We start from the raw sequence: 16,519 nt of genomic DNA on the forward strand, positions 1-16,519 counted from the left end.
TTTCTACTGCGCGTATCCTGTTGGCTCGCCTAGTGACCTGCTGTGAAGTTCTGCATCCACCGAGGCGGAGCAAGAGAGGATCAGTAGAGACAGAATTCCTACACACAGCACCTAATTCTTTAAGCATTATTCCAATAAAATATATTTTTACCAATTTACCCGTTTCCAAATTAAATGGAAACAAACGACGATGTAAATGATGTTACAGGAGGGAAAGAGTGACGTCAACCAAATAATTTAAAGGTTTTTGGTCTTGGTCTTTTTTCAAGCTATATAAAGAAGAACGATTTAGAACTGTTTCTTTATTAATAAGTTTAAAGTAAAATACAGACTAAAACATGGTTATAAAAAGTGACTTTTGCTTCCTCCTCCTAACATTAGGAGGTGACATTCTGCAAATAGTACATTTATAAATTAATAATGATTAAAATGTGTTATAATGATATGCATAACAGGGTTTATAATTAATTGAGCTGGTGGCTCCACTAGGAGAGCTGTTGGCATGGTTGGAGAGCTGGTAGCCTGGCTGGAGAACTGGTGGCTCCACTATGAAAGCTGGTGGTCTGGTTGGAGAGCTGGTGGCCTGGTTGGAGAGCTGGTGGTCTGGTTGGAGAGCTGGTGGCCTGGCTGGAGAGCTGGTGACCTGGCTGGAGAGCTGGTGGCTCCACTAGGAGAGCTGGTGGCCTGGTTGGAGAGCTGGTGGCCTGGTTGGAGAGCTGGTGGCCTGGCTGGAGAGCTGGTGACCTGGCTGGAGAGCTGGTGGCTCCACTATGAGAGCTGGTGGCCTGGCTGGAGAGCTGGTGGCCTGGCTTTAGCTTAGCTTAAAGGTTGACCCCCCTGTAAGGGGAAAAGTCCCTAGCCGCTGAAAAAAGAAACCTTTCACAGAGTTGTAGCTACTAATACAAATACTTTGGTGAACATTTTGGTAAGATGTTATCGCTGATGCTAGCAAATGTATGCTCAAAGAAAAGAAGGGATCTCTACTGCTTGTTCCAGGATTGCATGTCGACACCCAGATATCGGCAATATCTGAGCTCCCTGCTGCCAGACAGACTGATTCTGCATGTTCAATGCGCCTACCAGGTTGTTTCCTCTTTGAGCAAGGCTGCGCCTCACAGTCCTCTTACTAAATGACCGATTCCTCACCATGGGAACATTGCAGAAATGTTTGATGCAGTGATTCTGAGACAGAGGCCCTGAGTTATTATGGGAATCCCACTAGAATGTGATCCTTCTGGCTGATGCTCCAGAGAGTTGAAGACTCTCTCCTGGTCTCAGTGACGTAGTGGCGGCTGCAGAACTCGAGTTTGGGCGCATTACTAAACCATGCGGTAAAATAGGAGGTGTACGTTGTCCATCAGTGGTAGACGTTTTAAAACAATGTCAAAGTGTTTGAGGCTTTATTAATCCTTTAACCTGTATTAATTGTGGCTGTTTACTATAACACCATACATTTCTCAAACATGCTCAAGCTAGACTTCAGCTTCTATGACTATCTATGCAAATTAGCCTTCTTACCACTAACAGCATAACTGGCTTGATGTCTTCGTAACCAAATCCTTGGCAACCAAAACTTAATCAGCCAGTATGGTAACATTGATGGAAGAGGAAATAGGAAAAGTGTGTGGTTTCATTGAAGCATTTGGACAGACAGGTTTGCAAGTTTCCCAATAAACTTGGTGAGAATGTGTAATTTACACTGAGCCATTACATTACACAGCCATTCGCTTAGATGGGCTTATAACAGCTAGAAACTTTCTGACTGACATCACGGATTCATATGGGAAACAGAGGTCAGTAGTTAATATGCTGTTAGGGTTAGCCTTACCCTAACTGCATAGTGATGTGTGCTCTTACACACACACACACACACACACACACACACACACACACACACACACACACACACACACACACACACACACACACACACACACACACACACACACACACACACACACACACACACACACACGTACTCGCACACGCACAGGTATTTGAAAACAAGCACCTTAATAGTCAGCCCACTTGGTCACAAAACTACAATTGTTTTCTAGATGTTGTTCAGCAAGGTGATCTAGCTTAATGGATATGGAGTCATTCAAATAATAAGGAATCATTTACTTGTAACTTTTCAATCCCTTTAATGGACATGGTTGAATGGACACAATGATGTTTGATTTGTAAAAAGATTAACTTTACTTTCACTTTAATGAAAACACTTGAAAATATAGTTGCGAGGAACAATGAAGGGGTCCTACTGTATGACCGTATGACCGACAGTATGACCGTATGACTTTATGAATGACAGCATGACCGTATGACCAACAGTATGACCATATGACCAACAGTATGACCATATGACTGACAGTATGACAGACAGTATGACAGTATGACCAACAGTACGACAGTATGACCGACATTATGACCTGTGAAAGGCGGCCCGTGAGCGGCTGGATGATGGCAAAGAAAAGTTGAAGACGACAGCCAGGTTTGAGAGTGTGGGCCAAAAACGAGTGCACTGGTGTTAGGACAAAAAGGTGAAGTTTTATTTACTCCAAAACCAAGGTTCCAAAATAAATAAACCTAAATAAATCCATTAGTTAGAAAAATAAAGCAATGTTCCAAAAAGAAACGACTGGTTGCATCAATCAGCCTAGCCTAGCCAAGCCACATATACCTTGTGCTATAGTACTGGCCTCTTGTCAAGCCAGCACCATCCCTCCAGCCACAAAATGAGACTCCCCTTAAATAAGCCAATCAGTCCCAGGTGGACTGATTGGGCCATTCCAATAACAAGGGGAACTTCCCTGGCCAAGGCTGGGTAAACCTTCTGCCCCCTAGTGCTCCAGAAGTCCAAATACCACATTAAATATGATGTGAGGGGAGAGACAGTGAGAAGGGATTTTCACATTCTCACAAGACCGTATGACCGACAGTATGACCAACAGTATGACCGTATGACCAACAGTATGACAGTATGACAGACAGTATGACTGTATGACCGTATGACAGTATGACTGACAGTATAAACCGTAGACTGCCAAGGGCAGATTGGAGTATATTTTGAGAAATAGAAGTCTTTCGTACATAGAGGTATGGTGAGCTTGGTTGGTATGGTAATATGACATTGGTATGCCTTAAAAACTGGTTTACCGGCAGTTAACATATCAAAACAATCACCAACCATGTTACTAAAGCCTACTGTGTCAAAATCCACTGTCAAACGGATGTTTGTGAAATAATGTGTGTACCCCGGCCCAGCCTGCATTGTAGAGAGGCCATGGTTCAGAAGGGAGAACTTCAAACAAATGTTTTTTGGTTGTTTTTTCAGATATAGTCTTCAAATTTGGCATGGGTATACTATGGAATCTCCTCTTAATATCCACATTGAATAGCTGAGCCTATGTGTTTTGGATGCAATGTTAGAGCTGTTTAAACGTGTTGTAGAGCTGTATACATATGCATGTATTTCACTTTAAAATGCATATCTCTGCCGTCTTTTTCCCTATTGCTATGATTTAATCACCATATAGTCCAACAGTGACCTGGTACATGTGTGCCAAGTTTGCAGTTTTTCCCACTTTCGGCACCAAAGGAATGTGTGGGTGTTTGGTCAAGTTGTGGTCACTGCACTATATCTCAATGGTCTGACCATATGGGTTGCAATGTGAAAGTTGTTCATCATGACAAATGGTGCATGTTTAACAAGTTTCATGCAAATTGCACCTTCCTAGTGGTAATGGCAGCCTGTTGAATTCCTGAACTTCAAGGCCATGTTATAGCGCCACCTATGTGTTATTCTTGCCAATCTTTTGATTCCCTTATTAACTTTACGAGTTCTACAAGCCTGCCAATTTTTATAACTTTTGGAGCCAAAAAGTCAGGATAAAAATAATAATAATACTAACGAATACAATAGGGTTCCTACGATTCGTAGGACCCCTAATAATATTTTTGTAACATTTCTGATGAAGCGCAATCTACTCATGGTTGAAAACCCAAATATTTGTGTTCATACTGTGAATATGTAACATGTAAAAGAGCAGAAGGATACACATTTGATATTTGTGTTGTATTGCCATCAGGTGGTGGAGTACCTGTAACTACATATTTCAACTGTACAAATAAAAAAAAACAAAGCCTTTAAAAGTAGCCTACATAATCTCATGGATAACCCATTCCAACATATGACAGTTTTCTTATCTATGGCCTATCTGTTAAAGAGCAGCGGCCCCTAGCCCTATGTGTTAGCTCTGAAGAGCAGCGGCCCCTAGCCCTATGTGTTAGCTTTAAAGAGCAGCGGCCCCTAGCCCTATGTGTTAGCTTTAAAGAGCAGCGGCCCCTAGCCCTATGTGTTAGCTTTAAAGAGCAGTGGCCCCTAGCCCTATGTGTTAGCTCTGGAGAGCAGTGGCCCCTAGCCCTATGTGTTAGCTCTGGAGAGCAGCGGCCCCTAGCCCTATGTGTTAGCTTTAAAGAGCAGCGGCCCCTAGCCCTATGTGTTAGCTCTGGAGAGCAGCAGCCCCTAGCCCTATGTGTTAGCTTTAAAGAGCAGCGGCCCCTAGCCCTATGTGTTAGCTCTGGAGAGCAGCAGCCCCTAGCCCTATGTGTTAGCTTTAAAGAGCAGAGGCCCCTAGCCCTATGTGTTAGCTCTGAAGAGCAGCGGCCCCTAGCCCTATGTGTTAGCTCTGGAGAGCAGCGGCCCCTAGCCCTATGTGTTAGCTCTGAAGAGCAGCTATATGTTAGCTTTAAAGAGCAGCAGCCCAAGAGCATTAATCAATCAATTTAAAGTAAACAAGTAAAGTAAACATGGAAGGATATTTAAACAAAGCTCATGTTGCACTATGTATTTTCGAAGTGAGTTTTGTTAAAAAAAATAAAAGTTATTGTACAAAATAAGATAAGATAAATGTTAATGGAAGTTGATATTGGCCGATACATTAACACACACAATGTATATTCCCAGCCAATTAGGCAGAACACTTGATGAAAACGGAACATTGTCTTTTTAAAACATGACACCCAGGTGTAGCTTCATCAGACTTCACTGGGCCTCGTCTCAGAGCTAGCCAGCTGTCCGATGTGCTGTCCTCCATCAACCTTCCCTATACAGTGTTAATTAAACCACAATGAAAATACTCTGGACTGGCATGGTATGGGGACCCGGACTGGCCTGAGGCGGGGACCTGGACTGAACTATGTCTGCTGGCCCGGGACTGGCCTGAGGGGGGACCCCGACTGAACTACGTCAGCTGGCCTGATGCGGGGACCCAGACTGATGTCCTGCTGTGGATAAGCAGCTCAGGGTTTCACATGGATTACACGGTTTTTCAAATACCCCGGCCCTTCTAACGAAATGTAACTACCATATCTAGTGGAAGATATGCGAACCCTTCTACAGAACACCCACCAGGGGGCGCCTGGGGCTTCCTCCGCGGCTCCATCCCGAGCCCAGCGTCACATGGACGCTCTTCAAATAGAAGGACCAAGGAGGACCACGGACACTTGTGAGGAACTTCTACACCAAGATAACCCATCTACTGGTTATGTCCGGAGCCCGACATGGCCTAATGTGTGCTGTGCCGGAGGTTGTTGGGAAACATACTCATATTCTGAGACAACGGTTGTTTTGATAGTGGAAGAAGTTATGGAGTTCAACTTGAGTTTGTTTCTTTTGCTCGTAGTCCTGACCAGTGGCACCGCGTCCCTGAGGGCCCCATTGGACTCTGTGCACGAGGAAGGAGGAAAACAGTCCTATTTGACTTCAGGTCGGTTTGCGGACGAGACCATCTCGGGTCATTCCATCTCGAAGCAAGTCCACCGGAGAAGACCCGTCCGAGGAGCCAAGGACGGGGTCTTTAAAAAGCGCGAACCACCTGGCCTCAATAACTACCGACAGGCGAGACCTTCCGACCCCCACGGGTATTTCACCACACCCCAGGGTCCACCTCACGGTTTGCCTCACGGTCCGCCTCAAGACTCTAGGAACTCGTCCATCAGAGAGACGGTGGTGACCCAGAACCGCCTGTACCCCGTCACCGAGCGCTCTTACGGGGCCTACGCCGTGATGCTGCTGGCCCTCGTCCTCTTCGCGGTGGGCATCGTGGGAAACCTGACATTGATGTGCACCGTGTGGCACAATTACTACCTGAAAACGACGTGGAACAGCATCCTGGCCAGCCTGGCCCTGTGGGACTTCGTGGTGCTGTTCTTCTGCCTGCCCGTGGTGGTGTTCAACGAGCTCACCACCACACGGCTGATGGGGAACCTGTCCTGTCGCATCGTCCCCTATCTGGAGGTGACTAGTAATAGTGTTTTTTCGTATAGTCTACAGTTATCGTTGTTCAGAGTTATCATCATAATCTAGGCCTAATAATGCACATCTTTTTGCTTCAAGTGTGATTGTTTTCTTTGAAATGCATTCCCACTATCTTTGAGTCATCGGAGCTTCAGTGTCAGTGCAGCGGTGTGTCCTGCCTCCCTTCATCATGTCTCGCTCGTTCTTATTTCTGTCCCCCCCACCCTTCTCAATCTCCACCTCCAGGTCACCTCCCTGGGCGTGGCCACCTTCAGCCTGTGTGCCCTGAGCATCGACCGATTCTACGCCACCACCAATCCCAGGAGGCTCCAGACGTCTGAGGTGGAGCCCTGTCAGTCCATCCTGTCCAAGCTGTCTGTCATCTGGGTGGGCTCCATGGTGCTGGCCACCCCCGAGCTGCTGCTGTGGCAGCTCACTCAGGAACACATCCCCAGCTCAGCAGCTTCACCATACAGCGGCCCCTCCACCTCGGACCCTCAGGACACCTCCACCTCCGCAGCCGTGTCCAGACTGCAGAGCGGTGCTTTCTTGGTGGACATGTGCATCCGACAGCCCTCCACGGAGCTCCCGGAGACCCTGTACTCCCTGGTGCTGACCTACCACGAGGCCCGCATGTGGTGGTACTTTGGCTGCTACTTCTGCCTGCCGCTGCTCTTCACCCTAGGCTGCACCCTGGTGACGCGCCGCATTGCAGCGCAGCAGGCCCCCCCGGGGGGGCGGGCGGCCGGGGAGCGCTCCGTCACACCCTGCTCCAGCTCCTCATCCTCCTCCCCTAAGACTCGCCAGCACCTGAGACGGGAGCGGAGGCACGCATCCGCGGTGACGGCCTTCGCCGTGGTGTACGCCGTGTGCAACCTGCCGGAGAACGCCTGTAACATCATCCTGGCCTACGTCCCCGTCCCCATGAGCCTGGGCACCAGGGCCCTGCTGGAGCTGGTGGGCCAGTTCCTCCTGTTCCTCCGCAGCGCCGTCACGCCGGTGCTGCTGCTGTGTCTGTGCGGCCCGCTGGGCCAGGCCTTCGTCAACTGCTGTTGCTGCTGCTGTGAGGAGTGCCTCAACGACGGGGCCGCCGCCTCCTCCCCGCCCCTCCCTCCAGCCGCCGTCCCCACTCATCACCCCCTTTCCTCCCCCTCGCCCTCCTCCCTGGGCTCCACACCGTCCTCCAATAAGGACCAGGACATGCTGACCCCCCTCTCAGGGATGCAGGAAGCCCCCTGCAGGAGGAAGATGGAGAGCCCCCCCACGGTGGCCAAGGTGACCTCCTGTTGACCGCCTTTCAGCGCTCACCACAATGGGACTCCTTCATCTTCCTCCTTCCTCTGACATGTTACACTCAATTCAAAATATGTGATATTTTTTGGTGTGGTTTTTATTCTATTGCGTATATTGTGTATTTTCTATTTTCTTCTGAGAGAATGAAGAGTGGCTGAATATACTGTGAGCCAGTAAGGTGATCAATCTCTTAAATCCTTTAACTTGTTGAATGAAACAAAGGGTTTTCTTTTGTATTATTCTGATTATTTTTGATAAGACGTTGACAGATGTCCAGTGAGTCCTCAGCTCCTAACTGTAGTGTGTATCTGGAACGGAAATAAACAAGCTGTCCATTGGTTCTCTGTGTCTGAGATCCGTTGCTGGTGCTTAACCTTCTGAACCCTTAGCTGAAATAGCACTACTTAATATATAAAGACCACATGAGTTTCTATATCCCTAGGTCTTCTCAGTGCTAGTTGTGATGCAGTACATCACAACTAGGACCAGTATTTAATCATCGGCATGGCGACACTTCAGCACTTCAAGTGCCACATCCCTTTAAAGAAGATGTGTTCTGAGATTAAAGTCCACACTTTAGTAAATGTTTGTTGTTATCAAACCGCTCAGCACTTCTCTGTCCAAGGAAAAGGGTATGGTAGGAAATTGACAAACACAATATCCACTAAAAGATGTCAAGATGCCAAGCAAGGCCTGGACTACTCATGCATGGTCCAGGTGTACCACACAGATCCACCCCACCGCGTTGCTGCTCCTGGTGTCAGACTGAGATAGCAATACTTCATCCAGTGTTGAGATCACTGATGCGTGCCAAAGCATTATATTAGGCAACTAATTGTCTACAAAGTATAACGGTTTAGGACCAAAGTACATATCTGAGTGGTCTGAGGGTTCAGACATAGTGAATGCACCACGTGTCTCAACGCTGTATATTCTGGATCAGGGCTCAAAATATTTGCTGCATGTTTAATATTTGACCTTGTAGTTGTTTTACAGCTCTGGTTCTTTTCCAGTTCTGTTCTTCATGTCTTTAACATCCTTTAAATGGCTCCATGTGATTCCTGCTGATGCAGGGCCTGTAAACGGCCTTGTGTTAAAAGGGTATATGAATACATTTCATATACTTTATGAAATATAATTTCATGAATATGAAGTATGAATAAACTTCTACACATTATGGATACTTTCAATGATTCATATCTAGGCTTCTTTCTTGATGATCAAAGATTGCCACTCACTTTATAATTCCATTAATTCTAGATAGAGGCAGAAAGGGAAGATTCACCCATACATACATACTGACCAGTAGGGCGGTATGATGCCCTATGAGTTGTACAGTGCCTCTGTGAGTAGAAATAGTTGTCCTCCTACTTAGATTAGCCTTTTCCTAGCCAAAGAAAGGGAAAGCCAGACTGCAATAAGGTTTGCATTGTTCGCATCTCCCCTCCCTCAGCCCTCTCTTTGCATATCAATAGCTGTCCACCCAAGAGCGTTGCTAAGATACAATCCCTGTAGAGCCATGGAAGAAGCGGGCTGTCTGGTGTGGGAATGGTTCCCTGACAGGAGGTATCAACATGGAGCACAATACTACTGAGGCCCACACACCTCTCCCTGCTCCCGTGAGCCCGCACTAGGCCTGTTGGAAAGTATCCTCTGTGAACCGAAAGTGGAGCTATAGACTCCCTCTCCATTATCACGGCCTCAGCCCATGCGACCAAAACAAACCCTTGGCGGGCCTCCCTACAAAATCATAGGACAATAAGGGGTCCTTATGGTTGCCGTGACAACGCTGAGCGGGGGGGAAGGCTGGGCAGCGGGATAGTCCACGGCCCCTTTGGGCTGTTTGGTGGTCTTTGTAGGATCAGATTTATTATTAATTTAATATTTAATATTATATAGGCCTATACATGTTTGAATTTACTAGTAATCATATCATCAATTAATATCATGTTGTAATAAGCCAACGTCAGATGAAATTTAACAAAAAACATATTCTGAATGTAGAATTATGTAGCATATCAAGATCAATTATTCTATAAATAATCTTATTTTAAATGGCCGTGCTTATCATTTGGGCTATGGGAATTATGTGATTGTTTTTAGGGATTTGTGAGAGAAAAGTGACATTTTTGTAGCTTGAGGCACATTGTTAATCATTTGCAAATGAGATTTATAGTGGCTCATTTGCAATGATTAACAATAAAAAAAGATGTTTACCTGCTTTTCAAAAAAAATTGTAGAGTCCTGAAGATAGAGCGCAGAGAGCAGCATGTTTTTTAACTAAATCCTAGATCCCTCCCTCCCTCTGTTTGTCCACCATTGAGAAGGCCCTCTGATGGACATGCACGATGGAGTCCCCGAACCAATCAGGGAAGAGATGCCCTAATACGTCCTAAAGGAACTGAAGGCAGTCTCAGATCTATAGTGCTTTATACAGAGGCTTTCTCAGATCTATAGTGGCTCATAGAGGCGGTCTCAGATCTATAGTGGCTCATAGAGGCAGGCTCAGATCTATAGAGGCTCATAGAGGCAGGCTCAGATCTATAGTGGCTCATAAAGGCAGTCTCAGATCTATAGTGGCTCATAAAGGCAGTCTCAGATCTATAGTGGCTCATGGATGCAGTCTCAGATCCATAGTGGTTCATAGAGACAGTCTCAGATCTATAGTGGTTCATAGAGACAGTCTGAGATCTATAGTGGCTCAGAGAGACAATCTGAGATCTATAGTGGCTCATACAGATGCAATTAACCATGTTCTCACAGAACATGTTACCCACGAACGAATTGCTAATAAATGACAATCAAATAGTAGCTCTGTAGTAGTCTATATCTTTTTCTTCACCAAGAAATGGGAATATTTCAACAAATATTAATATTAACAAATATAAAGATTAAGCGAAAGTAGTAGTAGTAGTCATCTGAAGATTGTGGAAGATGATCTGGTCTGGTGATGTTGTAGTGGTGATTAGCAGGACAGGCTGGTTGAAGGCCAAAGTGTTAGGCTCTTTAATTGCCAGCTAGAGAACTACTTGGCATACGTTTCATCAGCTGCCAGTTCATTCAATGGGACAGAAGGGGGAACTGAACCGGATCACTCTCTGCTGGGGATGGATGGAGTCGTGTTGGATGTTCTGGTCCCACAGCCAAGAGCAGGAACAGTTCTGTCTGGCTGTTGTTGACTCTTTAAAGACACGGAAAACACCAACAAAGCCTGCAAAATAACCCAGTGTGTCGCTTCCTCTCTTGAATAAACATTTGCTTTACTCAACATTAACAAACAGAGCCAAGAAATGCCCTGTCGATAGGGTTCCTGAGGGGCCACTGAACCAACAAGGAGCCAAGAACCAGCAGTAGCCTCATGCTTCAGAGCCGTCTCTCTCTGCCCTCCACTGGGGGGTTGCAGGCCTTGGCGTGTGGTATGTCACCCTTACAATGCAGTTACAAGTCTTAAAGAGAGCAGTGTGGTGTCGACGTTTTGAACCCGACATATAAACAGCAAGCTATCGCCCTCTGTTGGTTAAAGAACAGATTAAGAAAATCTATCCTTAAACTGCACCACTTTGAGATGATGGCCTCCTCGTGTTGAAAACCTACAAGGTTTAACAGACCAGCCTGGTGCACTCAAAAAACACAAAAGTGATGAACATATATGACAGACCTGGCCGTTCAATGACAGCTGAGCAACACAAATAGATTTGTTCTGTTTGTTCATGCAACACTTTACAGGACTTAGTCAGACCCATCAAGCAGGAGCCAGTACTCCTACGTTGCACTAGCTATACTGGGTGGCTATGTACTCAATGCATTGTGCACACAATTAGTTTATCCAAAGGGAAAGACAATCAACACATTTGCCTTTAGTTATAGATTTTTCATTTTTCATTCATTTATTTATTTACTCATTTATTTTGATTATATTGACATTAATGCTGACAGATTGGCTTCACAAATTTTATTTCAATTGACCTCATTGACAATTTACTTGTCTTACACACCAAAGCAATATTTTATGAAAGAAACACATTTAATAAACCAACCACCTTCATATACACACACTCACACACACACCCAGTTTGTTAGCCACTAGTGCTAGGATCAGATCCTGGTATGTTGAGATGTGTTGTAATGGATTAGAATGTGTGGATCAGGTTGTAAAGGCCGTTTATTGCAGTTTAGGAGGCTGTTGAAGTTTTGAAGGCAGTTTTCATCTCAATATCAGAGCTTGTAGGAACCCCCCCCCCCCCCCTCGCCCCAAGCTAGGTGGGCTGTCCCGAGGTGTGGGACAGCCAGGTGTGTGCTGAGGGACAGGAAGGACAAAGGTAGCACTAGTGTGGGACAACTATGTACAAAAGCAAAAAGGGGAACCATGATAAAACCATTCTCCTTGTTCACTTGCTTTACAGAGGATCCTTTGTAGTAAACACATGTGTGTTATGAGCTTAAGTATCCTGTTCTTGTCTCTAATACCAATTCATTTTGGCTACAGACTGACAGCAGGGCGCCAGTGGCTGATATCGCCGTGGATATCCATGTGCTTCACTGTCGTGTACACCAAAATAAAATAAGCCTTAAAACTGGGGGGGTCCCTCAACCACAGAAACGGCCCCCAAACCATGTGACTCGGGTTTGTTATATCTGGTCAGGAGAAAAGATTTGTTTTACAGTTGAAAATGCCTAAAGGTAACCCTAACCTCACAGGTTGAGACCTCATCCTCTGCTATATGGAATCTCCTCCATCTACGGCCCACCCACCCTTTTAACCACGGACAGTCGTTCCCTTTTCAAGGCCCTGTGGCCCTGACTAAGACCTGCTCTGTGTTGTCAATGTCATGTATTAAAATGATTATTTACAATTATTTACAATCACATGTTCAAAATATATTTTGAACATTACTTTCGGGAACAGTGAAGCTAAGTACTTATGATGAACGAAGGTCTGAAAGTAACATCACAGATTGAATAGTGGGGTCGGTGAGAGGCCTTCAGTATCAGAGGCTGGGGAGACACTCCCCTGATGCACACCTTAGAAAGCAGAACCATCACAGACTATGTTCTGTCCGCTCCCTGGAAAGAGCTCCATCTGCCAGTAGCGTGGATCAGCATACACTAGACGGAGGAAGGGGAGACAAGAGACACTTCAGAGAGGTTTTCTGTGCAAAAAAGGACTAATTAACTCAAATGAATTGTGTTTGGTATATATAGCGCCGTCTTTGAGGTTGAATTATAGTGTATCGATACTGTTGAAGATAACTTCGCAATGGATAACTAGCACATAGCAAGTCATAACCCTAGCCTAGACACGAGGAACCACAAAAGAGAGAGAGAGGGATCTGGGGGTAGGAGGACTGACCGATGTTCCCAGGCTGGAGCCAGACGTGGAACGAGCCGCAGTGTTTCCTACAGCGATGAACTGGGAGCACTCGCAGCGATGGCAGCCCCTCTCCCACCACCAGCCAGCCCAGCACCCCAACCCCCTAAACACAGGGGTACAGATGATCACATGGTTCAGAGACGCAGGGGATGAGGGGATCCAATTAAACATGGCTCCTTAACAGAAACACGTTCTTTCTATACTGCAGGTATTTTTTTAGCCACCTGAGTCACCTGCTGGAACAGAGGCGCTAAGCTAGGGGCCCTATGTGGGCTACGTCGGTAAGCTAGCGACCCACTACTATAGGCCTAGCAGCTACTCACAGAACTATAATTTACCCTTTAAGCGACCAAAACTCTGTTTTACCTGATATTTATGTTGTACTTATGGTAAAGATTCTACTACAGTATAAGGTCTCTACTTTCTAGACAAGGACTTAATTTATTCATAGATTAATATTTAGTACATTTTTTATAGGTTGTCCCACAGGTTTTTCCTTTCAACATGTCGGTCCCAAAGCTCACCCTGCTCTGAGAGTTGGGGCTGTGGCTGACCAGGCAGCGCTGCAGGGTAGTGCCCGCACTGTCCAGCAGGGGGCAGAGCTCTGCCTTGGGGAACAACCAGCGCAGAACCTTCTCCCTGGTGGCATAGCTGAACCGCCTTCAGGGTCAGCAGGAGAAACCAGCCAGACATTGGTGATCAGAACATAAAACACACACGTATTCATACTCCAACTTAACATGCGGTAGATAAGAGTTGAGTGTTGTGAAGGGAGAAAAGAGAAAGATTGTGAAAATAACATAAAATCCCTCCCCCATCCGAGCAGTGTTGTAGACATGATATGAAGATGGAGAGACAGTTAGACAAAGAGAGACCAAAGCAGGGTGAAGTTGGCCGGGCCCTGGGGGAAACCGTCCTCAGTGGTGTGGGAGCCGTCCTCCTCCAGCAGGACTGACATGGAGTCCGAGTGGGCCGAGTAGAGCTCCTCCAGCTGCTCCCGCTGCAGGCTCAGGGACGGCCCGCCCTGGGAAGACCGGCCAGGGAGAGAGACCACAAGAGGGTTAGCTGGTTGCAATGTCCCCAATGAGTGTGTGTGGGTGTGTTTGAAAAGCAGCCGAGTGAATGGGTTGTTCTACACACATTAAGTCAGGCTAGGCCATCTGGAGAAACTAGCTCATCATTTAGATCGTGAAAGTATCCAATAGAAAAAGCCCCGCCCCTCCCTTCAGGCCTCCCTCCAAAGCCACTCCACAAAACACGTGCCGAGCTCGCTAGCTTTAGCATTAGGTCTGCCTAGCCGTATGGAAGACTCCTGTTATGTGCCACAGTCATTGGTCAAACCTTGCGCAGGTAGCTGGGGAGGAAGGTAGGCAATCCAATCATTAAATGGAATCACTGATTTACTGCTTGGTGGGGTTCTTTACCTTGAGAAGGACAAGCTGCGGGCCCCTGCGTAACGCAACCGTCTCCTTGAGGGTCTCTGGGACCTCCAGCACAGAAGAGATCTCCGAGCAGGCCGAGCAGTTGACCAGGTTCTGTCGCAGTGTCCCAGCACTCCACCACTCATGGAAACCTCAGATGGAAGAGGAAGACACAAAAGTTTCAGGCTCCTACTTGAAATGTTTTCATGTTGCAACCACAAGCCTACCTTTACTTTGTGTCTGACAGCGTTTTATAAAAGGTGTATCGTTTTGAACGACATTAAATCAGATATCAGAAACATCACAACGTCTATACAACGGGTCAATTACAGAAGAGCTGCACACCTTGGAGGTTGTACTTCTTGGCAATTGGCAAAGACAACAAGCGGACGTGGCTGAGCGGTGACGACCAGTTGCTGCAGCCCAGGGAGGCCAGCCCCAGCTGAGGGTCGCTCTGAGGGTAGGTGAAGGCCAGCACCACCAGCAGCAGAAACCCCACAGCCACAATGAACTGGAGAGGACAGAGGAGTTCAACTGGGTTGAGAAGCGCATGCAGGCTTCTTCCTCCTGGCTGTAGAAGTGTCGTAACAAAGGTTTACCGCCTGCTTCTTCCTACAGTACATTTCAGCAGCTGTTTTAGAAGCTAAGAACTTAAGTTATAACCAACCCTTAAAAAACGACATAGGCCTAAAGAGTTAGAGCTGATAAAGTACCAAGATCGATCAGCTCAGCAGGTGTGGCTGCTGATGATACTACTGTCACTAATGGACGTCTTTGATGTATCTCTGATCAATTTGTCCATTGGTGTCAATCAGCAGACTAACAAACCTTCCTCAACAACATAAGGCAAACCTTCAAGGTAGCTCGCAGGACCGGGAATTGGTGAGGGTCTCTCCTGGGCTCATTGGTCTCCAGGACCTGCTTGATGAACTTCTCGATCTCCCCCTCGGACATCCCGTAGCGGTACCCGGACTGCCGGAGGATGTGGATGCTCTCCGACAGTTTGTCGTAGATGCAGGGCTCACTCCCCGCTGCGCCCATGGTGTCTCCTCTACTGCTTCTTACCAGTCATACTTCTAGAAACACTGCTACTGAACACGTCCCCACCACTACGTCCACTGTTTGAAGGATAATCTAACTAAAGCTTACAGAATGAACCTCGACTATGCATTGTGTTTTTAGAGGAACCAGCAGATGTCCCCTCCTCACTGGTTCATACCTCACCCTTTAGACCTCCACAACCACCGCTTAGTGTGTGTCCAGTAACGTCTAGTGAACCGGACTTTACTTTACCTTCAACATTTACAACATAAACCTACACTTCACCAAGTGTGTTGACGCAAAACGTCAACAATGTAAATGGTTCTTCTTCTTATGATCACAATACTTCCTGAAAGCCTAGACACTACTGCCCTCTCCCGGACACTAAATCAAATCAAATCAAACTTTATTTATGTAGCCCCTTTCGTACAAAATCGCAATACAAGGTGCTCAACAATACAATTAAACTAAATAAAAATTGATACCTGAGCTAAATAGGTATGTCTTAAGGTTTATTCTAAAGGTGTTCACAGATAGTGATGTCCTCAGCTCCTCCGGCAGGCTGTTCTGAGGACCATAGACACTAGGCTGCCTCCCCATAAGCCTCTGTCCTCACCCGGGGAACGACTCAAAGGCCAGATGACCTGAGTGATCAAGAGGGAGCATACATCAGAAGCATGTCTGAAAAGTATTCAGGCGCTAATCCATTGTGTGTTTTGAAGATTCGACAATCCAAAAAGCCAGTGGAAACTAGATGAAAAAAGTGCGTAGTTCAAAACGTGACACAGCTTTTACTTCTTCGCCACCTACAGAGTTTGTTATGTACGATCATTCAAAAACCCATGTTATTTCCCATAGACATTTGACCGAGGGAACCGGAGCCTCGGAGGCGGGACTTATTCTTCAGAGGTCTATGAATCAGTTGACAGTCAACAGTTGAACATCTGAATTGATCCTGAAAGCCTATTTCCTTGAATAATTAATTTGATGGTTCACTAATGGTCACTTAACTGTTTTTAAGCTAACCATGTCCAGTATTCAGAATTCAAAACATTTTATCCACAAATATGTTCTATTTTATTTGCCAAGCGGAGC

The 16,519-nt window shown here is 46.2% G+C and overlaps 2 protein-coding genes across 2 annotated transcripts; one reads left to right on the forward strand and one right to left on the reverse strand.

Moving 5' to 3' along the window:
* Window positions 1–502: 502 nt before the first annotated feature.
* gpr37l1a (G protein-coupled receptor 37 like 1a) lies at window positions 503–7,588 on the forward strand (the record flags this gene model as incomplete). Its single annotated transcript, XM_084464748.1, has 3 exons — window positions 503–800; window positions 5,685–6,298; window positions 6,545–7,588. The coding sequence occupies 3 exons, from the start codon at window positions 503–505 to the stop codon at window positions 7,586–7,588; spliced, it is 1,956 nt and encodes a 651-aa protein (XP_084320874.1).
* Window positions 7,589–11,534: 3,946 nt separating this feature from the next.
* On the reverse strand, window positions 11,535–15,729 carry cUnh6orf89 (chromosome Un C6orf89 homolog). Its single transcript, XM_084464689.1, has 7 exons — window positions 15,236–15,729; window positions 14,729–14,894; window positions 14,387–14,535; window positions 13,838–13,986; window positions 13,487–13,622; window positions 12,942–13,065; window positions 11,535–12,697 (listed from the first exon to the last, which is right to left on the reverse strand). Exons 1-7 carry the CDS (start codon window positions 15,422–15,424, stop codon window positions 12,615–12,617), a joined length of 996 nt encoding a protein of 331 aa, XP_084320815.1. The 5' UTR covers window positions 15,425–15,729; the 3' UTR covers window positions 11,535–12,614.
* Between the last annotated feature and the right edge of the window lie 790 nt (window positions 15,730–16,519).

Source organism: Micromesistius poutassou, assembly GCF_964030765.1.
Source record: "Micromesistius poutassou genome assembly, chromosome: 2".
Taxonomy (NCBI): Eukaryota; Metazoa; Chordata; class Actinopteri; order Gadiformes; family Gadidae; genus Micromesistius; species Micromesistius poutassou.